Here is a 19,741-nt window from a genome sequence, read left to right as displayed (position 1 = left end):
CTTCATCCACCCTTCTATTCACCTCTCTACTCACATGCCTTTTTCTAGATATACATTACTCATCCACTCCTCACCCAAACTCACTCCCTCCTTCCATCATACCATCATCCCTCAAGCCACCTACCCATTTACCTATCCATCCTCACGTATGTCTCTCCTTCTCCTTCCACAATCATGGGTCCATTCATCCATCCTCCCTTGCATTTGTTCTTCCTTTCCCCTTCACTTTTTCTTCTCTTCCTCTATTATTTTTTCTTTAGCCCTCAACCCCTCTGTCTGCCCATTCTTTTATGCATTGATCCAGTTCTTCCTACCTCCATCCACCTACTCAACCACTTACATGCCCAATACTCATTTTGAACAGAAATTTATTTTGCACCCAGTGTGTGCTAGGCCCCGTTTTAGGGTGCACAGAAGACAGATGTATGACACAGATCTGCTTTCAGAAGCATAAATCTTTGTAAGCAATGTGGGTAAGATATGTATATAAATATCTGTAATATGGCGAGAGCGCTGTGATGTTTAGAGGATAGAGATCTTTTCAAGACTCAGGAATCAGGAAGGCTTCTGGGAGGAGGTGGCATTAATGCTGAACCTTGAAGGACAGGTAAGGCTTGGATGGGCTGGGGTGGGGTTCAGTGATTACATTCACATTACCCTTGAGCTGGGAACACAGGTGTTTACTTCTTCAGCTCTGTAGGCCAATGACATGGGACATTTACAGAAGACATCACCATTGTCAAAATACTTTCACATCAGTCACTCCACTTGATGTTTCATACAGTCCTGTGAGGCAGGTAGGATAAGCCTTATCTGATGAGAAGATGACCCCAGAGAGGTCAAGTGACTTGCTCAAGATAAAGCCAGGCAGTGCGTGGGATAAGGTAGATGGACACCTGACCTTCGCTTCCTCCTGGTTACAGGTTCCAATTTCTCCGCAGCCAGCTGGCTTCACCACAGTAAGACAGTGTGTCTAGACGGTTGTAAGGCTGCATTCCTCATTCTGAAACATTTCCCCCTGATCTCCCTAGGGACATTTGGTCTCCAGTAAGGCTGCTATGGATGAAGAACACAGAAATTCTTCTTTGCTTTGACCCTCATTGGTTCCCAGAAATTCCTCAAGGTCTGACTGTCTCTGCAAATCACCATGAAACTTTGATCTACTATATTTTAAATGATTAAATATGTAAAGTTGGGCTATATCGTATGCCATTTTAAAACGTGGTTCTAGCATAGTGAAATGATAGCAGAGGAGAAAAGAAAATGAGTGTGGGAAAACTTCAAATGGAAAGATTCTATCTCCAAATTCAATTTTCCCCTCTGCTGCCATGATTTGAATTTAGTAGAATCCTGGGTCTTTGAGGTGTAGAGATGGGGTACCTCAAAGGCACAGTTTGAGAACTCCTTCCAGTCTTCCTGCTGTTCTTGGAATTGTTGCTGAACTTCATTTGAGAGGTGAACTGAATAGGAAAGCGTTTCTTTCAGGTTATTATCCGGTGTCTGATCTGCAGGCTGTCATCCCCACTGCCTGTGGCTGCAGAATAGGGGCTCCGAGTCCTTAGCAGGGGCTTGAAATATTCATGTGGGCCCCGTCTTATGTCAACACTAGAGTATTTGCCCATCAGGATCGATTGGTTCCAGGCTTGTTGGCCAACTAATGAATTCTGCAGAACAGTCCTTGGGTTTGTTTTGTGTGGCACTCGTGATGGCCAAAGCGCTTTTCCCTCTATTGTTTCATTGTGTCCTCAAGGATTCCCCATCCCCCTGGCCACCAGGAAAGGAAAAATGTCATAAAATAGTAGGGCTGAGCGTCATGAGAGATTACCTAAACACCCTCATTTTATAAATCAGGAAACAAAAACACATGTGGGGGAAAGATTTTTGACCTCAGCAGAGTTCTCTCTTCATTGCCTCAGTCCCTCGAGATAAATAGGAGCTGCTGGAAAAAAAAAAAAAATTAATAATCCCCAACCCTTATCTGGCACATCCTATGTGCCAGGCACCCAAGCCTTCTGCGTACCAAGAAATTAGATTCTGACAGCGTCCCTGGGACACAGGTACTATCATCATCCCTGTCTCTCAGAGGGGCTCAATAACGTGCCCAAGGTCACACAGCCAGCGAGAGGCAGAGGTGGGATTTGAACCCAGAGGGTCTTGGGGGCGAGGGTTCTCGTAAATATGCTACACTGCCTCTCAGAATAGCAGTTATTTCTTTTATTTATTTATTTATTTATTTATTTATTTATTCGAGACGGGGTTTCTCTCTGTCACCCAGGCTGGAGTGCAGTGGCACAATCTTGGCTCGTTGCAACCTCCACTTCCCCAGTTCAAGCAATTCTCATGCCTCAGCCTCCCAAGTGGCAGGGATTATAGGCATGCGCCACCACGCCCGGCTAATTTTTGTATTTTTTGTAGAGAAGGGGTTTCACCATGTTGGCCAGGCTGGTCTCTGATTCCTGACCTCAGGTAATCCACCCACCTTGGCCTCCCAAAGTGCTGGGATTACAGGTGTGAGCACTGCACCCGACTGTCATTTTTTGCATGTTGTTAATTCTTCATTTTTGTAGCAGACATCAGCATTCTTATCCCGATTATAAAAACACAGGAAACTCGGCAAAGGATTTCTCTTCCTTAGGCTCCCTTGTTTCATACCCCTGGCCTCCAACTTCAAGGTGGGCATGTGTCTCTGCCCCTCCCAGGTCCTGGTGATCCGACTTCGGGACAGCCTGATCAAGATGGGGGAGGAGCTTTCACAGGCGGCCACGTCGGAGTCCCAGCAGCGGGAGAGCAGCCAGTACTACCAGCGGCGGCTGGAGGAGCTGAAGGCCGACATGGAAGAGCTGGTGCAGCGGGAGGCGGAGGCCAGCCGGCGGTGCATGGAGCTGGTGAGTTCTGTCCCCATTGCGGGCTCTTAGCAACTGAGGGTTTGCAATGGGGTACAGCCCCCCTTTTCAAGACTTCTGAGTGGGAGACTCATGGGTTTGGGTCCTGGGCCTCTGGGGTGTGCCGGAAGCCAGGGGAAACCAGAAGGGGAGTGGGCTGAGACAACACTGTCATTGGCTGCAAACCCTGGGGGTGGGCCCAAAGTGGACCAATGGCATTCACTGCTGCCGGATGGCCGCCAAATTCACTTATATATCAGATCCCAGACTTTCTTTTCCTGCTCCATTCATTCCACTCCAATGGCAGGAAGGCCTCGTACAAAAGAGGAAAGAACCGGTGTTTATTAACGGCCTATCTTTCACTGGGTCTCAACATCCATAATATCCTATAATCCTCATGTCAGCCCTGTGAAGTCAGATTTATTGCCCCCATTTCACAGATGAGGACAAACCGAGCCTTCCAAAAGGGGAGATGACTAGTCTAAGGCCACATCTGGTAAACATAGAGCTGTTTCTGGGCTGTTAGTAGCAACAACAAAAATAAAAGATACAAATGATGATTCAAGCCACCATGTGTGAAGTATTTGCTCCCTGCCAGGTTCTGAAGGAAGCATTTCTCATCTAAATCCTCATTTCAGAACTGTGAGGTAGGTGCTGTCTTAATGTCCATTAAAAAGGTGGGGAAACTGATGCGTGGAGATATCAACTTGCCAAACTGAGGTTCCGAATGGTACGTTTGCTTGCCCAGGGTCACACAGGAGTAAGAATTTGAACCCAGGGCTGCCTAACAATGTAGTCTCTACTTTTAGTCACTAACTCATACTTTGCCTCCAGGATGGACCAAGGAACATTTATTTTTATTTTATTTTATTTTTCTGGAGACAGTCTTGCACTGTTGCCCAGGCTGGGGTGCAGTGGCGCGATCTCAGCTCACTGCAATCTCCACCTCCCAGGTTCAAGCGATTTTCATGGCTCAGCTTCCTGAGTAGCTGGGACTACAGGTGTGAGCCACCATGTCCGGCTAATTTTTTGTATTGTAGTAGACAGGGTTTCACTATGTTGTCCAGGCTGGTCTCAAACTCTTGAGCTCAGGCAATCTGCCCACTTCGGCCTCCCAAAGTGCTAGGATTACAAGTATGAACCACTGCACCCAGCCCCAAGGAACATTTTAAAATTTGTTTCCTGCCTAATGGGAAGGTTTCTCCATCATTCAGTGTGTTCTAAGAGGAACTGCACAGGTCACAGAGCATCTAAGAGTGTCTGTTCCACCTTTTCTCCATGGGGCCAGATATCACTAAGGTTCCAGATTTCTGATTCTGTGACCTGGGGGGTATCTGGCACCCCCATTGCCTACCATCATCCAGCCTTCTAGAGACAGCCCACAATATGCCAAGGCTTGGCCCAGAGGTCTCTAAATTACACTGGTTTTCTCCTTCCTGCATTGTCCACTCTGGTGTTGTGAGAGGTCTCACCAACTTGTTCTTCCTGCAGCACATATATTAATATGTCTTGGGCCACTGTCTCTCACAGCTGGTGTCATCCCCGTCAGGCTTTTCTGTGAGGGGGCGGTAAGGCACCGCACAGAGACACAGGTTTCCAAAGTCCAGGCCACCTGACTGGCAGTTCCTCCACGCCTGTGGCCCTGGGAAAGAGAAAAGCTCTTTCCTCCCATTGACAGGATAACTTCCTCATTAACTAGCCCCGTTTCTCATGCAGCTGAGTGCCCCTCCTGGCAAGCTCTGGCTGGGAGGAGAGAACATCCCCAGCCTTTCTCCTCTGATGTCTTCTTTAACTAGCCAGGCACTCAGGCATTCTGGCCAGATCAAATAGTGATTTTCTTCCTCTCTGTCCCTTGATCTCTTTTTCTCTCTCGTCTTCTCTCCTTCCCTCTTTTCTCTCTTTCCTCTCCCTGTCCCCATTCCTGGGGCCATATTCAGATCTTAAAAGGCCCTGAAATACTGAAAAGATTATAGCATAGTTCCCACATAGGAATCAAAATGGACACAACACAAAACCTTAAAGAGCTTGCGTGCATGCTGAAATTAGACCCGCGTCTGTCTCCAATTTCTGATGGCAAGATTCTGGATAAGTTTATCAAAGCTGAACTTTTCTCTTTAGTTTGGTGGGTGTGGTCGAAAGGAGTGTTCATTTCCTAGGATTGCCATAGCAAATTATCACAAGCTGCATAGCTTAAAACAATAGAAATTCATTTTCTCATTGTTCTGGAGGCCTGAAATCTGAAATCAAGGTGTGAGCAGGGCTGCACTCCCTCTGAAGACTCTGGAAGAGCATCCTTCCTTGCCTCTTCCAGTTTCTGATGGCTCCAGGTGCTCCTTGGTTTGTGGCTGCCTCAGTGATGGCTTTCTTCACATGGCTGTCTTTTCTGTGTATGTATGTATGTCCCAAATATCCCTCTGCCTTTTTCTTATAAGGACAACTGTAATTGGATTCAGGGCTCACTCTAAATCCACGTCGATCTCACCTTAAGATCCTTACCTTAATCATATCTACAAACTCTTTTGCTTTTTTTTTTTTTTTTTTTTTTTTTTTTGAGACAGAGTCTTGCTCTGTCTCCCAGACTGGAGTGCAGTGGCACAATCTCAGCTCACTGTAACCTCTGCCTCCCGGGTTCAAGCAATTCTCCTGCCTCAGCATCCCAAGTAGCTGAGACTACAGGCACGCACCACCACGCCCAGCTAATTTTGGTATTTTTAGTAGAGGCAGGGTTTCACCATGTTGGCCGAGCTAGTCTGGAACTCCTGACCTCAGGTGATCCACCCTCTTTGGCCTCCCAAAGTGTTGGAATTACAGGCATGAGCCACCGCGCCTGGCCTGCAAACCCTTTTTCTAAATGAGATCACGTTCACAAGTCCCAAGTGGAATTGTCTTTTGGGAGGCCACCCTCCAACCCCCTACACAAGAGGAAGGCACATTTCTGCTTGGTTGGTATTCTGAAGTTATCCAGTACATCCCGTCCTTTCCTTAGTGATCCTGTGGAAGAACAAAGCTCCACGGATAAGGTCAGGCCAGCAGCCTCTTCCAAATACTGCATGTCCCAAAACTCACCAACCTATTTGCTCTCAAATATTTCCTTTGCCTGTGAGCTCTGGGAAATTTCCACTGGGAGAAGAGAGGAAGTTATACTTTCTTGCATCGCTCATTTATTCATTCAATAAATACCTATTCAACACCAGCTATGAGGATGGCACAGGGGTAGGCACTGATGAGGAAGGGCAAGGAATCATAAGGTCCTTGCTGTGCAGAAGTTCTCAGTGTGCCCAAACCAGGGCTCAGTGGGAGAGTTAAGTCCTCGCTGTCATTGAAACTTGAGTCTTGCTGCTGAGGCCCCTCCTATAAGTGTGGCATCCTGGTACTGTCCCTGGCTTCTCAAGACAGTTCATCCCATCTGTTCGTGTCCACGCCACCAACTTGCCTTCCCTCATCCCGTTTCTGTAAGATAAGGGGCAGCTTCTTTGTGCCGTACATTCTCTAAACTATACTAAAATCCTGCAAGGCAGCCAGAACTTTGCTTCTTTCCTTCGTGCAATGTGTATTCATAGTTTTCACTGTGGGCCAAGCCCTGTGCTGGATGCCGGATACCCAGTGAGGAACAGCACACACCTTTGCCCCCTAGGAGCTCATACATGGAAATACATAACTGCATGATAAAATACAACTAAGGCCATGGCTAGTGTACTTCGTACAAATACGGAGTTTCCTCCATCATGAGAGCTCAGAGCTTTCACAGGCAAAACAAGGGGGCATGCACTGTGATTTGAGGGACTTTAGAAGGCCAGTTGGCACCAAATCTCTCTCCCGTATCCACTGTCACTACCACAAGTCCATTTCTTTGGGCAAAGTATTGCCTTCTCCTTCTTTCTTTTCTTTTCTTTTTTTAAATTGAGACAGGGTCTTAGTCACCCAGGATGGAGTGCAGTGGCACAGTCATAGCTCATTGCAGCCTCCTCCTCCTGGGCATAAGCGATCCTCCTGCCTCAGCCTCCAGAGTAGCTGAGACTACAAGTGCATACCATTGTGCCTGGCTAATTTTTCAATTTTTTAAAATAGAAATGGGGTCTCACTACTTTGACCAGGCCGGTCTTGAACTGCTGATCTCAAGCCATCCTCCAGCCCCCGCCTCCCAAAGTGCTGGGATTATAAGCATGAGTCACCGCTCCTGGTCTGTCTTCGTTTTTAGAATTCAAATCCTCCCTGGGAGGGATAGAATAAATTTCCTAATTCCACAGTCCAAGCATTGATTTATTCATTCCATCAACAAATGTTTATTGAGTCATTCTATGTTCAAGCCCTTCGCAGAAGTTGTCTACTTTAGCACTTAATGTCAACCTCAGCAAGTGGAGAACATGGAGGGGCCGGGGTGTGAGGTTGTCCAGGGCCGCAGGGTCAGGAAGGGCAGAGCTGGGACTGGTGTCCCATGTGTCCAATGTTAAAGCTATCACCAGGTCACCTGCTTCCCTTTCAACCCAACCTTGCTGAAAAATGGCTCTGCTGTGGAGACCAAAAAAAGGATCCGGTGCTCTGGGCCCTGGTGAGCAGCGGGAAGGATGTTGATGGATCTTCTGTCCACATTCCTTTCCGCCTGTCCCCAGCCTGTACTATTTGTCACTGTTGGTGTTGGTTTAAAGGACTGTGAGTTGTTGCATGTGAATGATTTATGCCCCCAGCTGACTCTCCGACACATCCAGATCAGGATCAATTACCCCTCCGGTGGAACTTTGCTTCCCAGAAAAAAGAAAAATGAGGTTTTGCCATTAATTTTAGTAAATGTACTATTCCTGGAGACTCCAGGAGCCATTATGGAGAAAATAATATTCTGGCTCTAAATCATTCCAGTCCCTTTGTCATTAGAGCGACGAAGCAACTCGTCTGCGGATGTATATCCTGTTGTTTTTCAGTAGTTACAGGGCCCAGGGGAAACCACCCTGGCCCCAGGACTGGGTAATCAAGGGGTGCCTGAGGAAGCTAGAAGTCCTGATGCTGACGGGAAGGCCTGACTTCGGCCTTCCAGGTGCACCTATTTCGGAGGCTGCACCTGTTGAGTTTTACCCTTCATCACCTTGGCCTGATTCTCTGGTTTTGACTTTCCCCTGATCCAGGCGTCCTTTTCACAGGCTCCCCAGGTCTTGAAAAACTTGCATGGTGCTTCTGCTTACTTTTCCTGCATCCATCCGGTGACCTGAGCTAGAAGTTGCAGCAGCCTGTCTCCCTCTCGCTCACACAGCTTAATGGTCAGACCTGTTGATTTTACCCTATTGAGGTGTTTTTCTAATTCACCCCTCCTGACCCATTGTTGCTTATTCTGTCTTTATTTAAGTATCATCCCCTCCGGTCTGGCTTCTATAGTGACTTCTCACTTGTCTCCCCACTTTCCCTTCAGTCTTGCTCCTACCTGTAGGAGATCTTTCAAGAGGGAGCATAGCTTACTGTGTTATTTCTCTGCTAAGAAATGTTTTATGGGGCCGGATGGGTTGGCTCATGCCTTTGGATCCTAGCACTTTGGGAGGATGAGTGGGAGGATCATTTCAGACCTGGAGTTCAAGACCAACCTGGGCAACATAGCAAGACCCCATCTCTATGAAAGAGAGAGAGAGAGAAAGAAAGGAAGAAAGGAAGGAAAAGGAAAGAAGGGAAAGGAAGGAATTAAGGAAGGAATTAAGGAAGGAAGGAAGTAACAAAGAAGAATTTGCTAGGTCTGCTGGCATGTACCTGTAGTCCCAGCTACTCAGGAGGCTGAAGTGGAGGATTGCTTGAGCCCAGGAGTTCAAGGTTACGTGAACTGTGGTTGCACTCCTGCACTCCAGCCTGGGTGACAGAGCTAGTCTCTATCTAAAAAAAAAAAAAAAAAAAGAAAGAAAGAAAGAAAAAAAGACCTTCCATGGGTCACAGGTCCCCACTGCCTTCAGAACAAAGTTCAAACTGCTTCCTATGACCTACAAGAAATCTAACCTTTCTAGGTTTTTCCACCTTTGGTTGTCTGCCTCTCATCCTCTTACCTGTTCTACTTAAGCATAAAGGCAGATGTTGAGGACTGCTATAGTTTCAGTTTGTCCCTCAAGCATCATGTTGAAATTTGATCATCAGTGTTGGAGGTGGGGCCTCATATGAGGTGTTTGGGTCATGGGGGCAGATCTCTCATGAATGGCTTGGTGCCTCCTCATGGTAACAAGTGAGTTCTCACTGTGTTAGTTCCCACCGGAGTTCCCCTGAGAAATGGCTGTTGGAAACAGCCTGGCACTTCCTCCTCTCTGTCTCACTTCTGCTCTTGCCATGTGATCTCTGCACACATCAGCTCCCCTTCCCTTTCTGTCATGAGTGGAAGCAGCTGAGGCCCTCACTAGAAGCAGATGCTGGTGTCACACTTCTTGTGCAGCCTGCAGAACTGTGAGCCAAATAAACCTCTTTTCTTTATAAATTACTCAGCCTCAGGTATTCCTTTATAGCAACACAATTGAACTAAGACAAGACCCCAATGCCGTGTTACTCCTTGATTCACCACCTTTTCCTCATGCATCCTGCTGCCTGCCTGTGCAACCTTAAAAACTCAAATATCAGATTAAGCACCTCCTTTGTGTTCCCATACCCTCTGTGCCCACCCCATCAATGCATGTGTCACTCAGTTACTGTAAATGCCAATGTTCTTGTCTTCCTAGAAAGAGAGAGACCCTGAGAGTAGGTTTTATTTGACTCGGGCTGCAACCTCCATATCAGAGTCAGGTATAGAATAGATGCTCAGTAATTGCTTGCTGAATAATTTTCTCAGCATTTTGAAGTTTTACATCTTAACAAATGACTCAAAAAAGTACATCTTAGAAATGGAAAATTTTAGATCAACCAACTTTTGTTTGTATCTTACTAGGTACCTAGCCCTGTGCCTGATGTTGTGGGAGATGCAGACATGGATGGACTAGGGACTGTGCCCTTGAATTGCTCAAGATCTAGAGGAGGAGATGCACGTGTCCCTCAATAACTCTGACACAAGATGGGATGTGTGGACAAAGGAAGAAATGGTTTCATACAAACAGGAGCCCTGGGGGAGATTGTATGGAGGATGCATCATTCATCTGAAACTTGTTTGGAGTTTCTTGAATGATAAAGCAAATACTGGCTGGCAGCTTTGGGGGAGCAGCAGTCTAGTCCTGTTTATCGTTGCATCTCTCACTTGCATTCAGCAAATGTCTAGGGAATGCCTGCTGTGTGTCAGGCAATGTCCAGGCTGCCAGAGAGTCAGAGAGAAATATATACATGGATATAAACACCGACTCTTCACCCCTTTTTTCTCCTCTTCCTTCTTTCTCCTTGCAGCTCCCCTACTGCATGCCAGTTGCAAAATCTCTTCCTCCTCCCTCTTCAATCTGTTTTCTTTTGCTTTCTTTGTTCTTCCTTATTCTTCCTTAGCACCCACTTGTCTAGGTTTAGGCTTGCTGTTTCTCTCTCTCTCTCTCATCTCTCTCTCATCTCTCTCTCTCTCTCACATACACACACACACACACACACACACAATTGACCCATGTTGGGGGGAGGGTGTATGTTAAATGTCTAGGCTACCATAGCAAATTATCAAAACCTGGATATCTTAAAACAACAGGAATTTATTGTCTCACAGTTCTGGAGGCTAGATGTCTGAAATGAAGATGTTGGCAGGGACATACTCCTCGAAGGCTCTAGGGGAGAATCTTTCCTTCCCTTGGTGGCTCCAGGCATTCCTTGGCCTTTGGGCTGCATCACACTTATCTCTGCCCCTGTCTTTATATGGCCTTCCCCTCTTCTCTTTCTGTCTCTGTGTGTATCTCTCCTCTTCTTGTAAGGACACTAGTCATTGAATTCAGGGCCCACCCTAATCTAGTATGACCTCAGCTTAACTCATTACTTCTGCAAAGACCCTATATCCCAATAAGGTCACATTCTGAGTTTTTAGGTGGATATGGATTTTGAGGGGCACACTGTTTAATCCACTATAGAGTGGTTGGAAAGAGCATTGGGCTTGGAGTATGATACTTCAGACAGCCAAGTTAACATTGAAGCAACTCAGTTTCCTCATCTGTGAAATAAGCATAATATGGCCTATTTTATTGTGTAGGTATGGGGATTAAATGAGATAATGTATATAAAAGTGTCAAATGACAGCCCATAATAAGCACCTAATAGATGGTACTTTATTTTCTTTCTTCCTTTGAGTTTCTGATTTTCTCCTTCCACTCAAGCTTTATCATATTCTCCCAGCTCCACTTCCACAGCCATGCAATGCCCGTGTTGGTGGATGGCAGTGATGTTAATAAGATCTAATATTTGTTTATCATATACTGTGTGGTGGGTACTGGGCTAAGTACTTTACATGAATCCTCTGTTTTGAGAACTTGTTTGGAGGTTTGGAGGCATACCCTTGACCGAAGACTGGTCCTCCTCTATCAGAGACGGTCATCCTCTTCAAGTGTGCGGCTTTGGGAAGGATGTACATAGAGTGGTGAGAGGGGAAGGGGACCCCTGCCCAGCCAGCTAGATCAGCCAGATCAACCTTGGTGATCAATAGGGTGACAGATGTTACAGCTAGATAGCCCTGACATCCGAATCCTCTATTTTGAGCCTCACCGTTGGAGGTAATTGTCCTTATTTTATCATGAAACAAACTAAAATCCAGACAGATGAAGCAGTTTCTCCAGAGTCACATTCCTAGTAAATGGCAGAGTCAGAATTTGAATGCAGGTCTGACCGACTCAGTGAATTTTAGATACATAGTGTTTACATGTTCAAGTATAATTTTTAAAAATTAATAATATATGTTAATACTGCTTTTGATTCTGTAATCTAGACTTTCTCAACCTTGGCATTATTGACATCTAGGATCAGATAATTGTATGTTGTGAAGACTGTCCTGTGCGTGGTAAGATATTCAGCAGCATCCCTGCCCTCTACCTACTAGAGGCAAATAGCATTTCTGCCCCATTTATCATAATCAAAAATGTCTCCAGACATTACCAAATGTCCTCTAAGGGGCAAAATCACCACCTGTTAAGAGCAACCTGTCTGAGCTAATCCTCACCATAACCCTTTAGTTAACACCTATGATAACTCCCCATTTTATAGATGATTAAACTGAGGATCAGGGAGGTGCTGTGCCCAAGGTCACAGGGCAGCTGGAGAAGGGGGAACGTCAGGAAAGGAGAAAGTCAAGAATGGAAAGAGGCAGAAATTAGACTCCCTACCCTTGTAGGAAAAAAACCGGTAGCGGTTCCAGCAAAATCCAATCCCAACCTTCCTGAGACCCAGCGGTGACTTCACAGCAGAATCTAATTCTGAGTGGAATTGAAGGCCTTGCTGCAGACTGTGTACTTTTAATTACGTTTAAATAAAACATGGGACCATGGGTGTGATCTCCTCACTGAGCCTGGCTTGTCAGCCGCCTGGGCAAAGTCATAAATAGTTAATAGACAACCACTTATGGCTCTACTTCTGTTAAATCTAGCATCAATTATATATGGTTCATGCATTATTTATTTGGTGTTACTTTGGGGTGTATCTTCCACCTTCAGGGGGAAAAGTGTAAAGAATGTGAGGCGTAGAGCAGATTCGAGGATGGCTTGTTCCCCTCCGTATTGGTCAGTTTGTGACGGCCTTGTTCCCCTCTGTATTGGTCAATTTCCCTCGAAGGAAAAAGCCCATTGATGATGAGGAGGTGATTAGGAGGTGAATTTGGATCTAAGAGGACTTTACCAGACCACCAGGAAAAAAGATTGGGGTGGTGTTGTGTTGGTAAATGTTTAACAACTGCCTTTCCAGGGCAGGTGGATTCCTGGCTTGTAGTGTTTGCCAATTTCTGTGGTGTAAATTCTCCCTCCAGGGCTGATTTCAACCTGACTACATGATGTCACTGAAGGCAGAGTTGGGAAGCCATGCACAGTAGTGCATCATTGTATATCATTTCCACCATACAGGTACAATAAGCACAAATACCTTCAAAAGCATCGTCAGAGCAAAACGTTAGCAAAATAATTAGAAAGCGATGTGTTTTGAGTATGTATTACCTTTGTTTTTCATACAATGTATTTAGTTGTAAGCTTATATCATTTAATCTTTAATAATAGCTGTGTTTGACAAGTGGCTTGCAAAATTCCCTAAAATTTAGCTATCAGCTCTTGCCAGCCAATATGAGCCACTTCCCACATACCCATGACCTGGAGTCTCCTCGGGGTGGTGTCCCCATACCCTGTTAGAAGGCGGTTGGTAGAGTGGAAGGAGTGAAAATTTAGAGTCAGAAGGCTCTTAATCAAGTCTCATCGCTTACTGACTGTCTTTTTAAGCAAGGTTACATCACCATTAGAAATCTGTCCTTCTGAGCATACTCCTTTAACTCATATATGAAATAGGTGCAGTCACATCTCCTGGAAAAGACTAAAACAAGTAATTTATGCCATGCTTCTAGATCTGCCTGTCACATAACTATCCCCAAAAGCACACCTGCTTCTCTCTCTCTCTTCATTTTCTCCTGCCTTCTGAGAATCTGAACATAGCAGGTAGGGGCCTTAGGAAGCCCAAAGTCAGGTTCTGTTTTTTGTTTTGTTTTGTTTTGTTTCTTTGTTTTCATTTGCTTTAATTTTTTTTCCACTCCCGAACCATGTTTTCAAAAGTCCCCCTCCATCTACTTACTCCAGGGTATTCACCAAACCCACAGTGAAGGGGTTCATTTCAGAAAGCCCTTGGTATTTTCTCCCTGCAAATGGCTATGAACTTGAAAGCGTAAAGATGAATTATTCTGGCTGGGAACTGAAGTATTTAAAAAGGCATTCCATATGGAGGGCATTTGGGGCCATGAGCTGGGTGTAAATAACACGTTTTATGGCTCTCCTGACAGGGAGGTAGCCCTCCTAATTACTGCCCTGTTATCTCCGTGGGATTCAAAATGACCCAACACGCTTATAAACTCCGTGTTCACAGATTTCCTTTTAATCCCTACTCCTAATGGCCTCCTGCATGCTCAGAGAGCTGACAGGGGAAACCGCGGGTATTTCTGTCACTCCCCCCGCTTCTAGGCACTGTGGTCTCCTGTTTGTTTCCCTACAAAGGTTTCTGTACAAAGGAAACTTAGTCCTAATAGGCATTTAGGTGCTGCCAGCCTCAGACACGTTTCTGAAAGTGAATTCTCCCAAGCTGTCTTTATCTCACATGGTGAATGTGCTTGTCTCAATTCAAGAGGTGTTACCATCTAATGAAATGAGTTTCTTTGCGTCTGGCTCTGAGATGAGTTATCCTGATAATAAAATCTATTACCAAAAGCCTACCTAGGAATAATTGGGTCTATTACTCCCCGACTTGTGGCTTTGTTTCTGCATTGAAAACAGGCTCTCCAGCAATTAATCAGAATTTAAAGTTGCTAATACCAATTACAAATAATGCTCTGAGGCTCAAGATGGCAAACAGAGGAGCAGATACTAATCTTGCCCCTTGAGATTTTATCAGTTGAACTTTTGTCACTTCAGACTTGCTGGAAATTAGAGTAACTTAACTCCGCAAAGTTAATTACTTAAAAAAGGAAGGGGGGAGGTATTGATTGAATATGGCAGGAGTATATTAAGTTATTCAAATATATCCGATTTATATTGTTTAGATGAGATTATGTTTCACTTAATTGTATGCCAGGGAGGCTTAGGAACGTTAGTCTCCTTGGTAAAAAGCTTGATCATTGTTATGATTTGACATCTTTAAAAGATAGTGGTCCCTGGCCGGGCGCGGTGGCTCAAGCCTGTAATCCCAGCACTTTGGGAGGCCGAGGCGGGTGGATCACGAGGTCAGGAGATCGAGACTATCCTGGCTAACATGGTGAAACCCCGTCTCTACTAAAAATACAAAAAACTAGCCGGGCGTGGTGGCGGGCGCCTGTAGTCTCAGCTACTTGGGAGGCTGAGGTGGGAGAATGGCGTGAACCCGGGAGGCGGAGCTTGCAGTGAGCCGAGATCACGCCACTGCACTCCAGCCTGGGAGACACAGCGAGACTCCGTCTCAAAAAAAAAAAAAAAAAAAAAAAAAGATAGTGGTCCCAAGGAAATCCAGGGGGCCCCAAAGTCAGACACTTCCATGTTTTTGATTCATTTCCAAAGTATAATTCGGTTTGAAGGGTAATTCTCTTTTGACTGTTCTTTTTTGGCAGAGCTTAATAAGAAATGGAGAGGGGATCTCAGAATATGAGTATCGACCAAGCAGTTGGGAAGTGAAATGGTTTTTTTGGGAGAATTGGCTGGTTCGGAATTGAAAGTGTATTTAGTGGGGAAAGATGAATATAACTTGTCTAGATTATGGCTCTTTTAGTTGTAAGTGACAGAAACAAAATTAAATTGGCTTAAGCAAAAGGAAATTTATTGACTCATGTAATGAAAAAGTGTCATGACCTCTGGCTTCAGACTCAGTGAACTTCAGGGACTCAAATGATGCCAACAGGCTGAATTCGGTGTGCTGGGGTCAACCTGTATCTGTTTGCCAGAGCTGACTGTGTCCATCTCTTCCCAATTCCGTGCTCCATGACATCACATTGGTAGCCTGACATTGGCCATTGTGGGATTATTTACACTATGGAAATTGGCAGATGTTACAGATCAAGGATTTCCACTCATCCCCACCGTCAGTTTTGAACATTTACCAGCACACCACCGACTGAATCCTTCCCTCCCCATCTCCTTGGAGTTGGTTGCCATTCTCAGACAGGCTTTCCCTTCCTAGTGACAACAGAGTTAGGCTGACAAACAAGGCTATCAACCTCAACAAGAAGAGGGCCCCTTCCACCCAACAGCTCAAACAAAGGCCAAGAAGTAAAATCTCATTGATTCTGATTGGTCTGGTTTGGGTTATATGCCCACATCTAAACCAAACACTGGTACTTGAAGGGTACAGGCTGGATTGAACAGTTGTGGGGTACATGCCCAGCCCTGAATCCAGGAGTAGAGTCAGCTCCACCGTAGCCATGTGGATGGAGAGTAGAGGAAGAATAGATTCCCCCAAAGAAAATTGAAATGTTAGCGCCAGAAGGTGGAGAAATGGTTTCCAAAAAGCCAAAGCCTTTGGATGCCCACGGTGGAGACCACATCGGTGGGCCTTGACTCTTGCAGAGATCTCTCTGCCTTGCCACAGGCCCCTTCTTGGTTTTATCTTCTCCGCTTGTGTTCCTGCCTCCTGCTTGACTTTTTCCTCTTCCTTTTTGTATATTTTCTGTTACTCCTGGGTCTGGGACATCCCATAAGTAGGGTGGATCAAAGAAAGGAAATGGAGGCCAGACGTGGACAGCCTAAATTCTGTTTCTGTTTCCTCAAGGGGGTGGCTCACACAGTAGGAGGAGCTTGCCTTAAAGCCAGGAAGTCTGGGTCCGAGCCACACTTCTGCCTCTAACTGACTCTATGGCCTTGGGCATGTCTCTTCCCTTGCTGGACTCACCCTCTCTCTCTGTAAAATGGACCAGATGACTTTTAGAGTTCTTTCTGCTGAGACCCCTGGGCAAGCCCGGAGCTGACTGGTCATAGAGTTGCAAGCTTTGAGTGTGTCTCTAAGGGCTGATAGTCACGGTGGCAGCCTCCCCTGAAACAAGCACATTCCTACACCCCAAGAGTGATGCACAGAGTCACACAATCTCAAACCTGAAAGTGCCCAGGCCTCTTCATTCCAACTGTCTTCTCCAACCTCAGACTGGTAGAAATTCCATCTCTCTGATGCAACTGTGGGGTTGGGGAAATTACTACCTCCATGGACAACAACATTCCCATAGACCTCACCTTCTCTATCCCATCCTAGATTGATTCTATACCTACCTCACAACTGGATTCCAGATGTGTCACCTTACCTCTTGGAGACAGGGTTTCAAAGGGCAGAGAGATATCCCTTGCTTATCTCGCCTGGGAGGTAGCAAGGAGTTATCCAGAGATTACCATGCTTTTTTCTTCTTTTAAGTAGCCAAATCTTATTTTAAATCCATAGCTGATACAGATTTGTGGTAAATAAAAGCAGAGCTTCCCATTAGGGCTCACCTACTCTTCCATCCTGGCCTCTGAGACAGCACCACAAAATACAGCTTAATAACCTATGGTCAGATCTGGCTGCTCTCCTGATTTTTATGAATAAAGTTTTATTAAAACATAGTTACAAACATTACATTTTCTATGACTGCTTTGGGGCTACAAAAGCAGAGAGGAGTGTTTGTGATAAGACCATTTGGCCTACAAAGTCCAAGATACATCCTACCTGGTCCTTTACAGGAAAAAAAAAAAAAATCACTTACTTTTGCCCTAGAACATTGCTTAGCACATAGTAGGCATAAAAAAATGCATGCCGAGAGAAGAAAGAGCTTGACAGAAAGGACAAAGAACTGGGAGTAAGGAGACTTAGATGCAAATCTCAGTTCCATCATGTCCTTACTGTGTGACTTTAGTCAAGGCACTCACTTTCTCTGTTTCCCTGTTAACTCATAAAATGGAGATAATTACTACAACTGCTTCACAGCATTGTGGGGATTACTTAATAAAATAATGTATTTAAATACTTATTACAGTGCCTGGCACAAAGTAAGCCCACTATCATCATCATCGTAATCACCATCATCATCATTATCGTCATCATCGCCATATCATCTTCATCACCACCACCGTCACCACCAACACATCATCTTTTCCACCATTCCCACCATCACCATCACCTCCATTGTTACCGCAACCATTACCATCATTATCTCCTTCACCGTCATCATCACCACCACTGTTTACATCATCATCACCATCATCATCAATCGTCATCTTCATCACCACCATCATTATCATCATTATCATCACCATCATTAGCACCACCACCATCATGAAAATTATTATTACCACCTCTCACCACGATGACTACCACCATTATCATCTCATTATCAGAGTGAGACCAGAATCAAAGAGCACTGTAGAGCTCCTTCAAGAGTAGGCAAGCCCTGTGACTTAGAGCAGGCATATAAGTCTAGGCCAGTGGTTGAATTATTTCCTATTTGAAAATTCTGGGAATGACGTCCCCAAATGCTGTATACCCCACCTTGTGACCTGTGAGTTCACAGATGCCTCCTTCTTTGTGCTCAGTGTCCTGAGTGTCAGCTTCATTGGAATTCTGCCCTTTCTCCAGCCTTGTCTTGGCTGCATTCCAGGTAAATGACTGGGAGCCCATCCTGCTGCTTGTCACCTCTGCCGCCCGCCCGCTTGGATAATTAGAATCAACACATTCATTTCCCTAACAGCATTCTCATCTCCCCCTCGCAAAGTTTTCAAATGGAAAAAGAAAGGCAAAAACAAGCTACATCTGTCCTTGTTCAGGCAATTTGCAGCTGTCTGCAGCTGACATCCACCCAGCTGGGCGGCAGAACTAGCTTTCCTGTTTGCTTTTGGTGGAAGATGATGTGGTTGGTGCTGTTATTAAAGTTTGGCAGCGGTTTGGAGACAAAGCGTCCTGCTGGAGAGAGACTTATAAACAAATACTCAGGGGGAATCCTTCAGGCTCCTGCCTTTGTGAGCTAATTGCTTGGTGGGTGGGGAGAAGAAAAAAGACTGATGTCACTTTTCAGCACACAAAAGGAAAGGAACTCAAGAAAGAAGATGATTTCCGGTTTTCACTTCTTTCTGAGAGCCTGCTGAGTTTGCACGCAGGTAGCAACTGGATGCTCTGATCCAGGGACTGGTGAGTATTTTCTGTAACGGGCCCAGGTAGTAAATATTTTAGACTTTGTAGTCCATACTGTCTCTGTCACAACTACTCGACTCTGCTGTTGTAGCACAAAAGCAGCCCTAGACAGTATGCAAATGAATGAATAGATGAGCGTGGTTGTGTTCCAATAAAACTTTATTTAGAAAAACAGATGGTGGACTGAATTTGGCCCACAGGCTGTAGTTAGCTTACTTGTTCTGTGCTCGGTTGGAAGAAGTGGAGTTGGAGGCAGACAGCAGAGCTGGGTTTAAATCTTGTCTCTATCTCTTTCAGGCACCTGTCGTCTTTGAGTCTTTGTTTCTCCGTCTGTAGAATGGGTTATCAGGTAGTTGGGAGATTAGAATGTTTTGCACGTGTTAAGTGGTCAATCAATTGTAATTCTTTGCAGTACTCACCCGCTGACCCCAGCCAAAAAACATGAGAGAGTAAAACCAAATAAAGAAGGCTGTCTGCTTTCCTGTTGGCCCCAGCTATGGTTACAGTTCAGTGACGCAGATCTTTTTGTAGCTCATTTGAGAGTCTGGCAGCTCTGAGTTTCCCAGGATGATCCTTCTGTTGTCTGTTCCTACCAGTGCCTTCCCACACCAAGATGCCTTCCCGCGTTCAGACTATTTCGTTTCCATCACAAAGGCGTGGCCTCAGTTGAGAAATCCCAAGTATGCAAGTTAAGATTCTGTTTATGCACTTTTGTTGTTTAGGGAGAGTAGTTTTTGTTGTAGTTTAATGTTGGGCCAGTGTTAAAGACTTGTTGTCTGTAAGCCAAAGACATGGCTGAATGTCAAATCTAATCACCATGTTTGCATTTTAACTGGTATGATTTTCAGGCAAGGTCCTAGGGACAATTCAGACTTCTGTGTGCTGATACTCATAGTTAAGGTTCACTTAACCTGAAAGGGCAAAAAAATAATAATTTTTTTTTTTTTTTTAGTAGAGATGGGGTTTCGCCATGTTCGCCAGGCTGGTCTCGAACTCCTGACCTCAGGTGATCTACCCGCCTCCATCTTCCAAAGCGCTGAGATACATGCCACTGCACTCCAGCCTGGGCGACAGAGTGAGACTGTCTCAAAAAAAAAATATATATATATATATACACACACACACACACACACACACACTTTATATGTTTATATATGACTCACAGA

The 19,741-nt window shown here is 45.2% G+C and overlaps 1 protein-coding gene across 3 annotated transcripts in view; it reads left to right on the top strand.

Moving 5' to 3' along the window:
- MYO18B (myosin XVIIIB) overlaps positions 1 to 19,741 on the top strand; it is a 300,946-nt gene that overhangs the window by 219,659 nt on the left and 61,546 nt on the right. For all 3 annotated transcript variants that reach the window (XM_077950288.1, XM_015149948.3, XM_077950289.1), the window contains one exon: positions 2,700 to 2,885. In XM_077950288.1, the coding sequence (XP_077806414.1) occupies positions 2,700 to 2,885 (186 nt within the window). The remainder of the gene's footprint in view (positions 1 to 2,699; positions 2,886 to 19,741) is intronic.

The sequence above is a fragment of the Macaca mulatta genome, chromosome 10 (assembly GCF_049350105.2).
Source record: "Macaca mulatta isolate MMU2019108-1 chromosome 10, T2T-MMU8v2.0, whole genome shotgun sequence".
Taxonomy (NCBI): Eukaryota; Metazoa; Chordata; class Mammalia; order Primates; family Cercopithecidae; genus Macaca; species Macaca mulatta.
Note: the sequence above shows the minus strand (reverse complement) of the source record. Positions and strands in the feature narration are given on the sequence as shown.